Here is a 17,569-nt window from a genome sequence, read left to right on the forward strand (position 1 = left end):
ACACACTCCGGACAGCTTGCTCCGCCGCGCAAATGGCCAGGTTGAGCCTCGAATGTCCGCGCCCCCCCCTCCGATTGTCAACATCTTGCACTGATGAACGCTAGGCAGGTGAGGGGAGTCCAGCTATACTAATTCAATCTTTTTGATTTCACTCCGAGTTATCATCGGGGAGAGTTGACCTGGTGCGCGGCGCTGCCATTCCCTGAAACCACCAACTCCAAACAACCACCTGTACTGACCACATCTAAGCTCTCCGCCCTCCTGACCCTCCCTGTTACGGCCATTCGCTCCCACCACTCCAACCACAATGGCGTCCTTCCTGGAGAACGCATACAGCTTGGTCCATCTGGACAACACTGCAGATCAGCCCTCGTTGCAGGAGCTGAAGTTGCAGTTAGAGAAGGGTACCGATGAGACCAAGATGGACACCATGAGGCGGATCATTACGATCATGCTCAATGGAGATCCGATGCCTCAGCTGCTTATGCATATCATTCGCTTCGTCATGCCTTCCCGGAGCAAGCCTCTCAAGAAACTCCTTTACTTCTACTACGAGATTTGCCCGAAAATTGACACAAATGGCAAACTCAAGCAAGAGATGATCTTGGTCTGGTAAGGAAACAGTCACTCTCCCGCGTTGGTCTAGGCTTTCGGCACCTTTTCCTGACACCTCATTGTACTCTACAGTAACGGCATTCGCAACGATCTTCAGCACCCCAACGAGTACATCCGAGGCAATACCCTTCGTTTCCTGTGCAAACTCCGGGAACCAGAACTTATCGAACCCCTCCTCTCGTCCGCACGCTCTTGCCTGGAGCACCGCCACGCCTACGTGAGAAAGAACGCCGTTTGGGCTGTCGCTTCTATTTTCCAGCACTCCGAGTCCCTGATTCCGGATGCGCCCGAACTTCTCCAGACCTTCCTCGACACCGAAACCGACGGCACCTGCAAACGCAATGCCTTCGCGGCCCTCATGTCGATCAGTCATCAGAAGGCATTGGAGTACCTCGCTTCCACATTCGACAGCATTCCCAACACGGACGAACTGCTGCAATTGGCAGAGCTCGAGTTCATTCGGAAAGACGCAGTGCAGAACGCTCAGAATAAGGTTAGTAGCAGAGAGTCGGTCAATGAGCGGAGCGGTCCACTAACAACTGTCTATAGGCGAAGTATTTGCGCTTGATCTTCGACCTCCTGGATGCGTCGACTAGCACCGTCATCTATGAGGCTGCAACATCCCTCACGGCACTCACCAGCAACCCGGTCGCCGTGAAAGCCGCGGCAGGCAAGCTGATCGAACTGTGCATCAAGGAGGCTGACAACAACGTTAAGCTCATCGTACTCGACCGGGTCGACCAGCTACGCATTCGCAACGAGGGTGTTCTCGATGACCTAACCATGGAAATTCTACGTGTCCTGTCCAGCCCCGATATCGACGTTCGCCGGAAGGCCCTTGGAATCGCTTTGGAAATGGTATCAAGCAAGAATGTTGAGGAGATTGTCATGCTGCTGAAGAAGGAGCTCGCAAAGACTGTCGATGAGCAGTATGAGAAGGTAAGCTTGCTGCTGGGCCTGTTGGAGTAGAGGTTAACAACATGTGCAGAACAGCGAATACCGCCAGCTCCTGATTCAGTCGATACACAACTGCGCCATTCGGTTCTCGGAGATCGCTGCAAGCGTCGTTGACCTTTTGATGGACTTTATCGCCGACTTCAACAACAACTCCGCCGTTGACGTGATCTCGTTCGTGAAGGAAGTAGTGGAGAAGTTCCCTGCGCTCAGACACTCCATTGTTGACCGGTTGGTCTCCACTCTGAGCGAAGTTCGTGCTGGAAAGGTCTACCGTGGCGTTCTCTGGGTTGTTGGTGAATACTCTCTAGAGGAGCGGGATATTCGTGAGGCATGGAAGCGGATCAGAGCAAGTCTCGGCGAAATCCCAATCCTTGCCTCGGAACAACGTCTCCTGGACGAGGTACCGGAAGATGCTGCTTTCAAGGACCAAGCCAACGGCCACAGCAAGCCGGCTGCTCCGACCGGATCGCGCAAGGTGCTCGCTGACGGCACGTACGCCACTGAAAGCGCTCTCACTAGCCAGTCGGCTGCTGCGGCCCGCCTCGAAGCTGTCAAGGCCGCGCAGAAGCCTCCTCTTCGTCAGCTGATCCTGGACGGTGACTACTACCTGGCTACTGTCCTTTCTTCTACTCTCACCAAATTGGTTATGCGCCACTCGGAAGTCTCCCAGGATGCCGCCCGCACGAATGCCCTGCGGGCAGAGGCCATGCTCATCATGATCTCGATTATCCGTGTTGGTCAATCACACTTTGTTAAGGCACCTATTGATGAAGATTCGGTGGATCGCATCATGTGCTGCGTACGCTCGCTTGCCGAGTTCTCTGAGAAGAAGGAGCTGGAGACCACATTCTTGGAAGACACCCGGAAAGCCTTCCGCGCCATGGTTCAGGTCGAGGACAAGAAGAGGGCCGCCAAGGAGGCTGTTGAGAAGGCCAAGACTGCTGTGCAAGTTGACGATGCTATTCCGATCCGACAGTTCACGAAGAAGGCGGCTGTCGAAGGTGCGGAGGAGATTGAATTGGATCTCGCCAAGGCCACCGGCGGCGACTCGACGGTTGAGACTGTCTCCTCGAAGCTGAGCCGGGTTGTCCAACTGACTGGCTTCTCGGACGCTGTTTATGCCGAGGCTTACGTTACGGTCCATCAGTTCGATATTGTATTGGATGTTCTATTAGTCAACCAGACCCTCGAGACTCTGCAGAACCTCAGCGTCGAGTTTGCGACCCTCGGCGACCTCAAGGTTGTTGAGCGACCCACCACCCACAACCTGGGACCCCGCGACTTCTTGAACGTGCAGGCTACAGTCAAGGTATCGTCGACGGATACTGGTGTGATTTTCGGCAACATTGTCTACGATGGAGCCAGCTCCACGGAGACTCATGTCGTGATCTTGAACGATATTCACGCCGACATCATGGATTACATTCAACCCGCACACTGCACTGAGACTCAGTTCCGTACGATGTGGACTGAATTCGAATGGGAAAACAAGGTCAACATCAACTCCAAGGCCAAGAGCCTTCGTGAGTTCCTCAAGCAGCTCATGGAGAGCACCAACATGGCCTGCTTGACCCCTGAAGCCTCCCTTAAGGGCGATTGCCGATTCCTGAGCGCCAACCTCTATGCCCGGAGCGTATTTGGTATGTGTCTAGCTTCTCACTCATATTGCGTTTTGACCCCGTTACTGACTCTACGTTTTTTTTCCTGCAGGCGAGGACGCTCTGGCGAACCTAAGTATTGAGAAAGAGGGTGAGGATGGACCCATCACCGGTTTTGTGCGGATAAGAAGTCGTTCGCAGGGACTGGCTTTGAGCCTGGGGTCGCTGAAGGGCCTCAAGGCCTCCGCTGCATGAATCAAGTGTTGCCTTTGAATCGTATTTGAATAGCCATTACCCTGTTGTTGCCGGACCCACCGATTTGTTTTGAACTTATGCACCTATTCACTCTTCTGTGTTCTTCTAATGGACGACTTTTGTTGATTATTATGGCTCTTCCGGTGTTGTACTACTGGATGAGAGAAGACTTTATTCCTCAATGAAAGATTTTAGAATTCAACGGCCAGGCTTCCTTCGTTCATTGTTCTCGTAGGTAATTCGTTCCAGGTGTGCGGCAAAGCATTTGCGAAGAAGATATGAAACCCATTGGCTCGAAGCTGAAGCAGTGGAGTGTTTCCAAGCAGCTCGGTGATTTGGTTCCACAACTGACATACAATCTCTATTCCCACAAAATCTGGAACAGTTGGAGCGGAGCGATGGACGTTCTGGAACTTGATCTGGAAAATCGAAGGAGAAGGAGAATAGAGATTTGAGAGAACGGAGAGGCGAAACAGTCCAAGTGGAGAGAAAGTTGGCGTTGTTCCTGACTTGCTCGATAAAGACCGGGCATAATCTCCGTTCCGCTTTCTCTCTTTCCTCCCTCCCTCCCCCTCCATTCCCCCCAAACTCTCAACTTCCCTTCCATGTCGCTTCCCTCTCCTAAGAACCACCTATTGCCCGCTCTTCTCTTATTCTTAGATTATTCTTATCCAATTTTTGGGTACACTCTTTTCCCCTATTCCTACTTCGCATTCTGTTCATTGGCGGTTCTTCCGAATCTCGTCCGTCTGTGTCGCCCTCTCTCGGCTTTCCTGCCGGGCTTTATCATGGCTACAACCACCGATAGTGCGCGCCCGTCCTTCAACACCGCGGATGCCTCGGAGTCAGACCACCAGCTCTTACAGCACGATGCGACCCTGGCTGTAGGCGATTCGGTCACCCTGACTCTGGGGGCAGATTCTCTGCTCGTTGTTGGTAAGTTATACTTACTGCTCAATGGCCGCTTGTGATTCCATTGTTCGAGACTAAACCCCAGCCCTCGGGTGCGCGCAGACAAACGTTCCGGCCGCAAATCCGAGCGCGGATGCTGCGTAGTTCGGAAGCACACAGGTAATTCACAACCCAAGATTGTAGTTCACCCATAGCAAGCTGTCCTGACGGTCCGTTCGCGGTATTTAGGTACTACCAGGATTTCCCACACTATATCCCTGTACAATGTTCTGGACGCCGATCTTTCGCCGGCCGGCTTGACAATCACCTATGCGGAGCCGAAGCACAAGGACGAGGTCTCGGTGGCCGCCCTCCAATACCCTATTCGCGAGGAGGAGAAAAGCGCCGCCGAAATCTGGATGAGGAGATTGCTCGATGTGGCCTATGGCTCGGCCCAGCGGAATAAGCGACTCAAGGTCCTGATCAACCCGTTTGGCGGACAAGGGCACGCTGCCAAGCTGTATTCGACATATGCGGCGCCCATCCTTGCCTCGGCACGCTGTCAGATCGACGTGCAGGAGACCACGCACCGCGGTCACGCAACCGAGATTGTGCAACAACTCGACATCCACGCCTACGATGCGATTGTCTGCTGCTCCGGCGATGGACTGCCGTATGAAGTCTTCAATGGGTTGGCGAAAAAGCCCAACGCGCGGGAAGCGCTGGCGAAGGTGGCCGTGGCTCTGCTCCCTGGTGGATCGGGCAACGCCATGACCTGGAATCTGTGTGGCACCGGCAGCATCTCGGTGGCCGCGCTGGCGATTGTGAAGGGCTTGCGGACACCGCTGGATCTGGTGTCCATCACCCAAGGGAACACTCGCACCCTCTCGTTCCTGTCGCAGTCTTTTGGAATCATTGCCGAGTCTGATCTTGGGACTGATGATATCCGTTGGATGGGGGCTCATCGCTTCACGTACGGGTTCCTAAAGCGACTTATGCACATGACGGTCTATCCCTGCGACCTGGCGATTAAGGTGGTGATGGACGATAAGCAGGCGATCAAGAACCATTATAATACCTATGCGCAGAGCCAGCCCACTGGCCGTCCTAAAGAGCCCACTGCCGACCAGTCGGGTGGCTTGCCTGACCTCGTCTATGGGACTGTGCAGGACGACTTACCGAAGGATTGGGAGGTGATCCCGGCCGAGACTCTCGGGAACTTCTATGCCGGCAATATGGCCATTATGTCGAAAGATACCAACTTCTTCCCTGCCTCGGTACCCAATGACGGGCTAATGGACATTGTCACCATCGATGGAACTACGAGTCGACTGAGAACTCTCAAGATGATGACGGAGATCCCTGAGGGAGGCTTCTTCGACATGCCTGAAGTCAACATCCGGAAGGCTTTGGCATACCGACTTGTGCCCCGGGAGAAAGAGGGCTACATCAGTGTGGACGGCGAGAGCGTGCCGTTCGAAGCCTTCCAAGGGGAGATACACAAGGGACTCGGCACTGTGCTGTCAAAGTCTGGACACTTGTACGAGGCGGAGGGACCCAGGCCGTAGGGGGCTGGTCTAGTGGATGGAAAGGGGTTTTCAGTTTTGTTTCATTTTCGTTCCCGGTCGTGCACTCTGATGATACCCTGAGTTTTGAGTAAAGGCACTGGCTTGCTTTTTTGTTGCGGGTTGGATGGAACCTGTCCTGACAAGATACATACATAGTGTACACTACCTAGAAAAGAGAGGTAGCTGATAGAATCTGTATAGATATTGTTAGAAGAATAATCACTTATGAACTCCGCATCTTCAGATCGGAGCTTCGAGAACAAGGGTTGATTTTGAAACAGCATAGCATGTAGCATATAAGTACAGTACAGTATAGATTTGCACGACCAAAACTCCAGACAAGTATAAACTTTTGTTATGTGTGTAGCGTATGTTCATGCAAAATCATTCCTCTCCGAACCCACCCCACTCCTCATCCTCACTATCATCTTCACTCTCACTCTCCACCTTCCGTTCCTTCCACCCCCACTGAACCAACCGCTCATCGTCCAGTGCCTCCGCCGCCCGGACACGAACAGGCTTGTACGGACTCTCCGTCCGCAGCCTCTCAAGCGGCCGCAGCAGCAAGTCGCCCGGCACCTGGCCCTTCGGTTTCTTGACCGTGGTCCCATCCTCAGCCGTCACTTCTTCTTCAAACTCCAGCACCTTCTCCAACTCATCCACCCAGATATCCATAACATGGTACCGCAGCCCGTCAGGCCCATGCGGCATGGGGATAAAGTCCTCGGCCTCGTTGGCAGGGGGTTGATCGGGGTCGAAGTTGACCGGACACAGCGGTCCGTCCTCGAGAATAGCGAGGTAGGATTCCAGCGCCGTCCAGTCGTTCTTCTCTCCGTCCTCTACCTTCTCCTCATCTTCCTTGGGTAATTCCTGTAATTGTTGCCCCTTACCCCTCCGCTTCTTCCCACCTTTCTTTGAGGTTTGCTCCTCCTGAGCCCTCTTCCGCTTCTTACCCTCCACATCACCATCACCAGCCCCATTCAAATCTTCTTTCTGCTTCCCGCCCCGAACGAAAACCTCAAACCCAACCCCAACGTAGCACCGAATCAAAAACAGGTACTTATCCAACCGCAACCGATCAATAGAATGGAAGTCCCGGCCGATCGTCAACCAGAACGCGCGCAGGAATTTCTGGGTTGTCGCCTTTGGCAGTGTCGGCACCAGGTTGTAGGATAGTGTGCGGGCGAGCGCTTGTTGCGTCAGGGGGCGGTCGGAGTGGTAGAAGCCTTTTTTTTTTCCTCCGTTGATTAGTTCTGAATTCCCTTTGGGGGTGGTACTTGGGGAGAGGCGGTTGGTTACGCACAGAAGAAAAGCCCCTTCCATAGTTTTAGGAGATCGAGATTCGAGAGGTCGGTTTTCGCGCGCAGGAATAGCGTTAGGGAGGTGGTGGCTTTGTCGCGGAGTTTTTTGTCTTCATTCGTTTTGTATTAGTTTTGCTTGTGGAGAGATGAGGGGGTGGAATCGCGTACCGCTGGAGGCGAGCTCCTTTATAAATGGGGTTTTGCCTAGGTCTGTCATTTTTGGATTCGCGGTCAATTCGGTTGGAGTTGTGATTGCGATGGCAATTGCGATTGGAATTCGGATCCCGAGGGAGGTGTAGTGTAGGCCCGAGAAGACGCCAACGGTTATGCGATGGGCGACTGTCAGCAGATATTCAGAGGGTGAATTCGGTTTGAGAGGTGTTCGCGCGCGGACTTTCTGAAGCCATCCCAACTACTTTTTTTTCTGAATGGTTGTCAGTGTTTGCATTGTTTGGTTTTGAGGGGGGGTTGATTGGTGGTGGGTGTGCTGGGGCGCTAGGCTGTGGGGCCGTGGGGCGGTTCCAATTTAGTTTCTTAGTATTAGTTATCCAGTACGGAGTACGGAGATAATCGCCACCAAGAAGTAACAAGCCCTACAAGAAGCTATGGACATGATATAAAAGTGATTGCAACAGGGCTACTTGAGCTTGGTATAGCAATGATTGTGTCTTTAGAGAGCAGTTAGCCCAGGAAAGAGTATCATATCTCAGATTGTAGTGTCATAACTCATTTTCTCATACCTAAGCTCATGCCTCTATCTCCAGCTTTTATCGTCTATAATACTCAAAATATATCGCCAAGTCGCTGAAGCACCCACCATCAAACCTCTTCAGTAGGTGTACTCTCCCCCGACTCAGGCTTGATCCGACTGATCTCAAATCCGCCCTCGTCCTTGTCCTCACCCTTCTGCGGCCACAGAATCTGGTGCGTCACGATCGCACGAACCATCATGCAACAGACAAAGATCCACATCAAAATCAGCGGAGGCACCATCACGCATCCGATAATGTTGATCGCCTTGCAGGAAAACGCCTTCCCGATCGCAAACGTCGCCGTGATCAACGCCGTGTTCGGGAAGATAAACGAGAACCAGGCCATGGAGAAGATCATCTTCCCCGGTCCGATCGCTGACCAATGCGCGAAGCTGGCTATGAAGAAGAAGAAAATCGCTAGTCTGGGGATTTTGTGAGCTGGTGTCTGTGGAAGGTTTTTGATCTAGACGCTTACCCCCAGAGCCATAAGCAGGAAAAATTGGCGACAACTTTCACGACATCCGCTGCTAGGGCCCCGTTGCCCATGAAGTCGCTGGGGAAGCTCCGCTTCGCGTGGGAGGCCATGTTGACGATGCCCGACACCGTGAATCCACTGGGACCTACGGACACAAACATTCCCGGCCGGACGTTCTCTCGGGGTAGTTTCTGCGACATCAATCGGTAGATGAAGGCAGAGTAGACCATGAATGAGACCAGGAAGCCAAGCCCCTGGATTGTGGTGCCTCCGATGATGATGCGTAGAGCGCGCGATGGATCCAGCGAAGAGCTGAGAACTCCGGCATGGGGGCCGATGATTAGCATTGGATAGGCGGGAAAGATCCAGATGGGCGTCATTTGAGCAATGGTGAATGTTTGGGTTGACCACCTGGGAGAGATTAGTTTTGTGTCCGATGAACACGTCTGGTCCACTTACAGAATAAGGTAGATGCCTGCTGAAGAAATGACCGCTAGGGCAGCGTCAATCCAGAACAGTATTCCCACCGCCGTTGTGAGCCAAGGACCGGTGTGATCGGGTCCATATTGTGAGATATTAATCAGAATTGTTCCGAATGAGACCAATGATGCAGGAACAAACAAAGACTCCGTTGGATGCAAAAACGATGCTTTGAAAGTGTAGGGGTATAAATAAAATCTTGTAAGCAGAAGACACCAGATGATAACATATAGGACCAAGTTGAGCAGGAAGAAGATAATGCCGATCGTCTCCAAACCGCGAAATCTATAAGGAACTATGCCGAGTCAACCAACAAAGCCTCCCCCGTGAGGGCGCCGACTTACCGAAGTACAGTACGTTTGCAATCCCTCCCGTGGCCATCGTCAAAGTAAAAAATGCCCATGTGATGTGACGCAGCCTTTCCTTCCAACCAAGCCTGGCAGTAGACAAGTCCAGTTCGCGCCGACGGCGGCTTCCTTTGTTGTTGTGCGCTTCAGACTTTCGATACGAGGATTGGTGCCGCGCCTCGAGAGCCGACGTGTGGGCATCGCGCACTCTGTTCCCTCTCGACGGAAATGGAAAGGCTTGGAGGTCGTTCTGCGTATCTTCGATCGTAGGCGTGCGGTATCCTTCATCCCCTGGATTGCGCGTATGTCTGGGAGACAAAAGCTCGCTTGCCATTGCTGAGTCCACGAACTTTCCACTTTTGTGTTCTCTACACTTGACATCCCAGCATTAAATCAAAGAGAAAATTGCGTCCTAAGAGCAGGGTTAGAATTTCAAGAGCGATGACATCAGAATAGGCAGAGTGAGGGCGGGTCCTGCCTTGGCCCATGACTATACATACTGTTATTGCTGAGGGCTGAAGTCTGGAATCTGACCAGCGCAGACTATGATAAAAAAAATATAAAGCACGCTCGAGACAGCAGCGAGCAATTACAGGCTATCGCTTGTCGTACCCGGTCCGTTTGGCCTGTGTCCGCAAAGTTGTTGTCCAGGCGCTGGCACCAATCGCACTATATGGCAGCGTGCGCCGGTCTATAAGTGGAGTAAGCGTGCGGCACACTAGTCGATCTAGATGTGTTTGCCACAGCAGTCACTCGTGGGCAGCAAGAATGAGAAGTAATGCTATGGTCTTTATTCGCAAAATGACCTTGAATTCGATTGCGACGTAGTTTACATAGGAGGGTTTGCTTCTCGGTTACCGGCACACGCAAGCAAACTCATGGCGGGGAAGCGGGAAAGGCCAGGCTTAACCAGCCAACCATCTAGGCAAAATCAGGCTCGCTGATCGATTCGAGACGCTGCGTCATTGCCAAGGTCTCTAGAGAGTCCTTAGCATGTCTGTCTTGAATCTACCTAACAACCTCATTTGTTTTCGCACTCCTTTCCAATGCAATCACTTGAGGACGAGTATATCATCCACCCTAAATCACACCTCTTCTGATGGGCCCATGGATCACGCTGTGCATTACATAGAGTCTTGCTGAGAAGATGACGGTTGTGTATTGTATCTGGACGCCGAATAGTAAGCCGTACCTGAGCTGTAGTATATCCTAGTAACAGCAGACAGCAGCCTTGTGGATACGCATTAACAATGCGTATGGTTGCTGCAGAGAAGACCGATGTTGACGAAAGATGACTGACTGAACATGCTGATGTGCATTATAGTTTATGCATAATGCCTAGTAGATTATATAAGCGGGAGTAGGCGGGACTTCCGCTGACTTGGCTCTCCGCTCCGTTCCGAGGCCGGAGATCGATTTCCATACTTCTTTCCATCCTCCACTCGCTTCTCCTCATCTCAGGCACCTAAGATATGGTCTTTCGTCAGCAGGGAGCTGTGGTTCCACAATGCTTGCACATGTGTGCTACCCCATGTAGTAACGCTCGGACTATAACACCTCGTATCATCTCGTTATCATACTGTCAAGTTGACCCTTCAGCTGCCCGGTATGCATGCCAAGCCCCATGGGAGCTTGACTTGACCATGAGGAGTATCAGACTTTGTCGCATGTAGGTGTACAGTAAGCGGGACAACTAGTGGCTTCGTTTGAGTCAGTCTGAGGTATACAACGGGCGAGATAGTTCAGCTATAGGTACAGAAGCTATGAATAGGAGCTAAACGCAAACCTCGCCGGATTTTCCGCATTCGGATCTCTGACGCAGTGTACCTTCAGGCACAGAGCGCGGCCCGGTTCGCAAACTGGAATCCGATGGTTTTCGTCAGAGAATCCCTGTAAATGTCTGCTAATTCGCCCATGGATACAACAATCAGCCCATCGTTACACATGGTTTGTCATGACATCACCATTAAGAGCACTCGGAATGGAGAAGTTTAATCGCTGCCTTAGCGATGATGGAAATGCAACCCTGACACTGGCGCAATAAAGTGCACTTGCTGCTTGTGAGAATCCTGGTCGTGTTGGTGGGGCACTTCACTTCATATCGTCCTGGTGATTGCAAGAGAAATACTGTGCACAACAGCACCTTGCCTAACCCCTTGCCTCCTGACAGCTGACAGATTCCATTCCATGCAGACGATCAGTGCTTCTGTTCCTTTGTCTCCATCAGCATTAACCTCGTCAGATCGTTGCCAGCATCAGCTTGCCAGTGCCTAATCCAGAGCGAGGGCATCCTAAAATGGCCAGCAGCAAAGAGCAGAATGACATTTCGCCCACGTCTTCGGCGGAAACCGGGCAAGATGACGAGATTACTCCCCTCAGATCACAGAAGTTAGAGCGGGAAGATAGCACATTCTTCGAACAAATGGATCCCGAGCGCAAAGCCGAGTTGACTCGCATAGCCTCCAACTTCCCTCCTACCTTTTCCCGGCGCCAAACTGTTGATTCGGGCGTCGGCGGATCGAGCATCGAACGCAAAGATACTGTTGAGAATTTGGAGATGGGGGACCCTGTCCTAGATCCAACGAGCGGGCAGTTTGACCACAACAAGTGGGTTCGGAAGCTGCTCAGGCTGCTGGACAAGGAAGGCATTCCTCGGCCTCCATCCACCGGGATTGTCTTCCAGAACCTGAATGTCTCCGGCTCGGGATCAGCGCTGCAGTATCAGAGCAGCGTGCCTTCGTTGCTGCTGGCCCCGCTCAGACCGCAGGAGTATCTGGGCTTTCTACGACACTCGCCGGAGAAACACATATTGCGTGATTTCGATGGCCTGCTGAGAAGTGGCGAGCTGCTGATAGTATTGGGTCGACCCGGAAGTGGATGTTCGACACTCTTGAAGTCACTATGTGGAGAACTCCACGGTTTGAAGCTGCGCAAGAGCTCCGAGATACAATACAATGGCATTTCGATGGAAAAGATGCACAAGGAGTTCAAAGGGGAGGTCCTCTACAACCAGGAAGTGGACAAGCATTTCCCTCACCTCACAGTCGGGCAGACACTGGAGTTTGCAGCAGCTGCACGAGCTCCTGAAGTACGCTTGCGCGAGATCAGTCGACAGCGGTATGCCAAGTACGTCACTCAGGTTGCGATGGCTATCTTTGGCCTCACGCATACGTACAACACAAAGGGTGCGTATTCTTACTAAAGATCCTCGTGCGGACTGTTCAATTGTTGACAATGGGTTCTAGTGGGTGATGACTACATCAGGGGCGTCTCGGGAGGAGAACGAAAACGTGTGAGGTTAGCTTTACCCTGCTGACTTATTTAGTGGCCTATACTGACATGTTTATAGCATAGCTGAAATGGGACGTAAGTTCGATGATCCCTCCTCAACTCATGCACTGATTAACGCCCACCAGTCTCGGGAGCCCCCGTCGGCGCCTGGGATAACAGCACTCGAGGTCTAGACTCGGCCAGTGCGCTCGAGTTCGTCAAGGCTCTGCGAGTCAGCTCTGACCTGGTTGGTACCTGCCATGCAGTTGCCATCTACCAGGCGTCTCAAGCGATCTACGATGTGTTTGACAAGGCTATTGTCCTATATGAAGGCCGAGAGATTTACTTCGGGCCATGCAGCGATGCTAAAGACTACTTTGTCAACATGGGCTGGGACTGTCCTCCACGCCAGACGACGGGCGATTTCTTGACATCCGTGACCAACCCACAGGAGCGCCAGGCACGGAAAGGATTGGAAGACAAGGTTCCTCGGACTCCTGATGAGTTTGAAGCATATTGGAAGAAAAGCCCTCAGCATGCCAGACTCCAGGGAGAGATTGAACAGCACATGAAGGAATTCCCGTTAGGAGGACAGTCGGAGCGGACTTTTAGTGAGATGAAGCAACAGAGACAGGCGAAACATGTCCGGCCGAAGAGCCCCTATGTTATTTCTGTTCCCATGCAGGTCAAGCTCTGCACGATCAGGGCCTATCAAAGGTATGGTTTTCCCATTCTCGCACGGTAGTGTGCTAACTGTCGCAGAATCTGGAATGATAAGCCTTCAACCTTGACGAATGTCATCGGTCGAATTGCAATGTCCCTGATCATCGGCTCAATGTACTACGGGTAAGTCTACCAGTCTCTGAAACTTCAGCGAACTCTGACATGCCCAGAACACCCAATGCTACCGCAGGCTTCCAGAGTAAGGGGGCTGCTCTCTTCTTCGCCGTTCTGTAAGTTCTCCCCAAGCTCAAAACGAGTGATAGACACACCCATCCCCTTTCGACAACCACGTTGCTGATTCTGTTTAGAATGAACGCCCTCATCAGCGTCACAGAAATTAATTCGCTTTATGATCAACGCCCTATCATCGAAAAGCAAGCCTCTTATGCGTTTGTTCACCCGTTTGCTGAAGCATTTGGTGGGATTGTGTCCGACATCCCAGTGAAATTCGTCTCTGCCGTCGTGTTCAATGTCATATTCTACTTTTTAGCTGGACTTGTAAGTGGAAAACATCTTACTCGATCCTGGATTTTGCCATGAGACGCAGCTAACGCACCACAAAGCGATACGCGCCATCACAATTCTTCATATTCTTTCTCTTCACGTTTCTGAGCACACTTGCCATGTCAGGAATCTTCCGCACTCTAGCAGCGTCTACCAAGACCCTGGCTCAGGCCATGGCTATGGCCGGTGTCATGGTGTTGGCCATTGTCATTTACACTGGTTTCGTGATTCCTACGCCGCAGATGTCTGATATTCCGTGGTTTAGCTGGATCCGATGGATCAACCCGGTTTACTACACCTTCGAGGCTTTGGTAGCCAACGAGTTCCATGGTCGACGTTTCACATGCTCGAACTTTGTGCCCGCGTATCCCAACTTGAGCGGGGACACATTCATCTGCGCTGTACGCGGCAGTGTTGCAGGAGAGCGGACTGTATCTGGAGATGCTTTCATTGAATCCCAGTACAGTTATACTTACGCACATGAGTGGAGGAACTTGGGAATTCTGATCGGCTTCTGGATCTTCTTTACTGCATTGTACCTGGTGGCAACGGAGATCAACTCTGCTACCTCGTCAAAAGCTGAATTCCTGGTGTTCCGTCGGGGCCATGTACCGCCGCATATGCGCAATCTCGATAAAAAGTCTCAAGCAGAGGAAGGCGCAACAGATGCCTCCCTAGCTCAAAGGCCTGCTGAGAATGAGAAAGATGCATCCGCGATTCCAGAGCAGCATAGCATATTTACGTGGCGAAATGTTTGCTATGACATACCAGTCAAGGGCGGCGAGCGGCGCCTTCTCGACAATGTTTCGGGATGGGTCAAGCCGGGGACCCTCACAGCATTGATGGGTGTCTCGGGTGCTGGCAAGACTACCCTTCTTGACGTGCTAGCAAAGCGAGTCTCGATCGGAGTCGTCACTGGTGAGACATTAGTAGATGGCAAAGCACTTGACAGCAGTTTTCCAAGAAAGACCGGTTATGTGCAACAGCAGGATCTTCATCTCTCTACAACAACAGTACGGGAAGCCCTGCGGTTTAGTGCCCTCTTGCGCCAGCCCAAGTCCGTCTCCAAGAAAGAGAAGTTTAAGTATGTTGAAGAGGTTATCGAGATGCTAAACATGCAGGACTTTGCCAGTGCTATTGTTGGCACACCTGGCGAAGGGTTGAATGTAGAGCAGAGGAAATTATTGACCATCGGCGTTGAACTTGCTGCGAAGCCTGCTCTTCTAATTTTTCTGGATGAGCCCACAAGTGGACTAGACTCCCAAAGCTCATGGGCAATCTGTTCTTTCTTGCGGAAGCTTGCTGATCACGGTCAAGCAGTTCTTTCGACTATTCATCAACCTAGCGCGCTCTTATTTCAAGAGTTCGATCGCCTCCTGTTCCTGGCTAAAGGGGGAAGAACGGTGTATTTTGGGGATATCGGAGACCAGTCCCGTACACTGCTAGACTACTTTGAAATCAATGGTGCTAGGGCCTGCGGCTCATCTGAGAACGTGAGTACCTTGATCCCTCATTCGATCACCACTACTGCAGGTTGCTGACATGGAAATAGCCCGCTGAGTACATGCTCGAGATTATCGGAGCTGGGGCATCTGGAAAGGCGACTCAGGATTGGGCAGCGGTTTGGAACGATAGTCAAGAGGCCAAGGATGTCCAAAAAGAGGTCGACAGAATCTGTCAGGAGAGAGCATCAGTCCCCGAGCCCCAGGACAACACGTCCCAGAAGAGCGAATATGCCATGCCTTTCGTCAACCAGGTCTGGCATGTAACGCATCGGGTCTTCCAGCAGTACTGGCGCGAGCCTGCCTATGTCTGGGCTAAGCTTATCCTAGCTACGGCTGCATCTCTGTTCATCGGATTCACATTCTTCAAGCCGGACAGCACTCAACAAGGCTTCCAGGATGTCTTGTTCAGCGCCTTCATGATGACCTCGATCTTCTCGACCTTAGTGCAACAGTAAGTCACGCGTCAGTCTGCATATACTAATTCACTAACCATTTCAGAATCATGCCCAAATTTGTAGTACAGCGATCCTTGTATGAGGTCCGAGAAAGACCTTCGAAGGCCTACTCGTGGGCAGCTTTTCTGATCGCGAACATCCTTGTCGAGATACCTTATCAAATACTTGCGGGTATCATCGCATGGGCATGTTACTATTACCCGGTCTATGGCGCCAACCAAGCATCTGCCCGCCAGGGACTTATGCTGCTTCTGGTAACGGAATTCTACATCTTCACCTCGACTTTCGCATCCCTGATTATCTGTGCGCTACCCGACGCCGAAACAGGAGGCTCCATCGCAACGCTCCTGTTTATCATGGCACTCACATTCAACGGTGTTATGCAGGCACCCTCGGCCCTCCCGGGGTTCTGGATCTTCATGTACAGGGTTTCTCCTCTGACGTACCTGATTGCGGGAATCACGGCGACAGGATTACACGGCAGAGCGATTCGATGTTCCAGCGAGGAGATGAGCGTGTTCAATCCTCCGTCCGGCCAGACCTGTGGACAGTACCTGGCTCAGTATCTCCAGGTTGCCCCAGGGCAATTGTACAACCCCAGCGCAACACAGGGATGCCAGTACTGCCAGTTAAGAAACGCCGATCAATATCTCGCGTCCAGTAACATCTGTACGTACTGTCGATCTCCCCCTTTTCGTGTCGCCTGCTAACCAGTGCGAAAGACTACAGCGAGCGCTGGCGAAACTACGGCATAGGCTGGGCCTACATCGGTTTCAACATCCTTGGCACCGTCGCTCTGTACTACATCTTCCGGGTCAAGCACTACAACCCAACAAGTCTGGTGCGAAGCGCCGTGGACGGCGCCAGGGTGGTTTGCCGGGTGTTCAAGCGCCGCTCTGGGCGCACGCCGAAGGGCAGAGAGGCTGAGAACGGGAGGTTGCTGTAGTTTGTTTGCTTCTGGACCCGGGGTCGTACCTGAAGAACGGTTGTTGCTGTCATATCTGTCGGAGTGTCTATCTATTTTCCGAGAAGGTGGAATTACTTGCTTCTGATCTAGTAGTCTAAATCAACCTGCTTCACAGACATATCCACGAAACCTATCCTAGATGGAAGTATACGCTTAACCAAGCTCAGACAATAGCTTCGTAGCGAGAACACGCGATATGAATTAACACAGCTAGCTCTCTCCAAGAACCCTACCAACCGAGCCAAACATCCCCAAGCCCCAGTAGAAACCACTCCTGAATGCCAGGTGAACTATTTACACCCAACTTCCTCGAAATCCCCTTCCGATAATACCACTGCAACCATGATGCAAAGCCGAGGACACTTACTCGTTAAGTTAGCCTGGCTCGGTCCTCCCCCGAACCAGGGGGGCGTACCGCTTCCCCGGCTTTTCACTGGAATATATTTTTTGAAATGTCTAAAAAATATCAACAGCGAATCAGATAACGCAATGGTTCGTCGCTCCCGCATCATTGGTCTAGTGGTAGAATTCATCGTTGCCATCGATGAGGCCCGTGTTCGATTCACGGATGATGCACTCTTCTTTTTCTTTTTTGTGGTTGCTGTATATGAGGGTTAGTTGGGGTCGCTCACTCGGGCTTGTTTGGGGTTTTCTTTGCTTTTTGGGCTGTTTTGCTGGGATGAAACGGGCTGGTCTTGAATAGTTTTTTTTTCCAATGGGTAAGGTCGTGATGGGGGGTTGCGGGCGAATTTATATATCGTATTCAGAAGGGGTCTATCCTCATGCTCAACCTTGGCAGGATCATGTACCAGAGTTTCTTAGTACGAAGATTGTATCCGTAGAGTAAGATGCTGGCTGGCTACGTGATTCGCATAATATGATACCGTGTGCATCGATTGCATGAAG

General features: G+C 51.8%; 5 protein-coding genes and 1 non-coding gene across 6 annotated transcripts; 4 read left to right on the plus strand and 2 right to left on the minus strand.

Moving 5' to 3' along the window:
- The first annotated feature begins 64 nt into the window (after positions 1 to 64).
- On the plus strand, positions 65 to 3,625 carry BO97DRAFT_471755 (coatomer subunit beta). The gene is made up of 6 exons (XM_025700064.1): positions 65 to 182; positions 250 to 612; positions 688 to 1,108; positions 1,165 to 1,554; positions 1,604 to 3,212; positions 3,283 to 3,625. The coding sequence occupies exons 2-6, from the start codon at positions 308 to 310 to the stop codon at positions 3,423 to 3,425; spliced, it is 2,868 nt and encodes a 955-aa protein (XP_025549647.1). The 5' UTR covers positions 65 to 182; positions 250 to 307; the 3' UTR covers positions 3,426 to 3,625.
- A 429-nt stretch (positions 3,626 to 4,054) lies between these two features.
- BO97DRAFT_406969 (putative sphingosine kinase (SphK)) lies at positions 4,055 to 6,059 on the plus strand. The gene is made up of 3 exons (XM_025695541.1): positions 4,055 to 4,361; positions 4,440 to 4,496; positions 4,566 to 6,059. The coding sequence occupies exons 1-3, from the start codon at positions 4,214 to 4,216 to the stop codon at positions 5,882 to 5,884; spliced, it is 1,524 nt and encodes a 507-aa protein (XP_025549648.1). The 5' UTR covers positions 4,055 to 4,213; the 3' UTR covers positions 5,885 to 6,059.
- A 109-nt stretch (positions 6,060 to 6,168) lies between these two features.
- Positions 6,169 to 7,566, minus strand: BO97DRAFT_372709 (ribosomal RNA processing 1 family protein). The gene is made up of 3 exons (XM_025692875.1): positions 7,354 to 7,566; positions 7,188 to 7,295; positions 6,169 to 7,110 (listed from the first exon to the last, which is right to left on the minus strand). Exons 1-3 carry the CDS (start codon positions 7,400 to 7,402, stop codon positions 6,269 to 6,271), a joined length of 999 nt encoding a protein of 332 aa, XP_025549649.1. The 5' UTR covers positions 7,403 to 7,566; the 3' UTR covers positions 6,169 to 6,268.
- A 438-nt stretch (positions 7,567 to 8,004) lies between these two features.
- BO97DRAFT_349410 (putative C4-dicarboxylate transporter/malic acid transport protein) lies at positions 8,005 to 9,573 on the minus strand (the record flags this gene model as incomplete). Its single annotated transcript, XM_025691916.1, is given in 4 exon segments — positions 8,005 to 8,359; positions 8,413 to 8,823; positions 8,872 to 9,187; positions 9,207 to 9,573. The coding sequence occupies 4 exon segments, from the start codon at positions 9,571 to 9,573 to the stop codon at positions 8,005 to 8,007; spliced, it is 1,449 nt and encodes a 482-aa protein (XP_025549650.1).
- Positions 9,574 to 11,328: 1,755 nt separating this feature from the next.
- Positions 11,329 to 16,732, plus strand: BO97DRAFT_479302 (ATP-binding cassette transporter). The gene is made up of 11 exons (XM_025700681.1): positions 11,329 to 12,424; positions 12,485 to 12,541; positions 12,594 to 12,605; positions 12,656 to 13,226; positions 13,272 to 13,355; positions 13,403 to 13,462; positions 13,541 to 13,730; positions 13,796 to 15,229; positions 15,289 to 15,692; positions 15,740 to 16,365; positions 16,419 to 16,732. The coding sequence occupies exons 1-11, from the start codon at positions 11,536 to 11,538 to the stop codon at positions 16,640 to 16,642; spliced, it is 4,551 nt and encodes a 1,516-aa protein (XP_025549651.1). The 5' UTR covers positions 11,329 to 11,535; the 3' UTR covers positions 16,643 to 16,732.
- A 436-nt stretch (positions 16,733 to 17,168) lies between these two features.
- Positions 17,169 to 17,239, plus strand: BO97DRAFT_t190. Its single transcript has one exon. It is a non-coding gene; the product is annotated as a tRNA-Gly (tRNA).
- The last annotated feature ends 330 nt before the right edge of the window (positions 17,240 to 17,569 follow it).

This window comes from Aspergillus homomorphus (assembly GCF_003184865.1).
Source record: "Aspergillus homomorphus CBS 101889 unplaced genomic scaffold BO97scaffold_29, whole genome shotgun sequence".
NCBI lineage: Eukaryota > Fungi > Ascomycota > Eurotiomycetes > Eurotiales > Aspergillaceae > Aspergillus > Aspergillus homomorphus.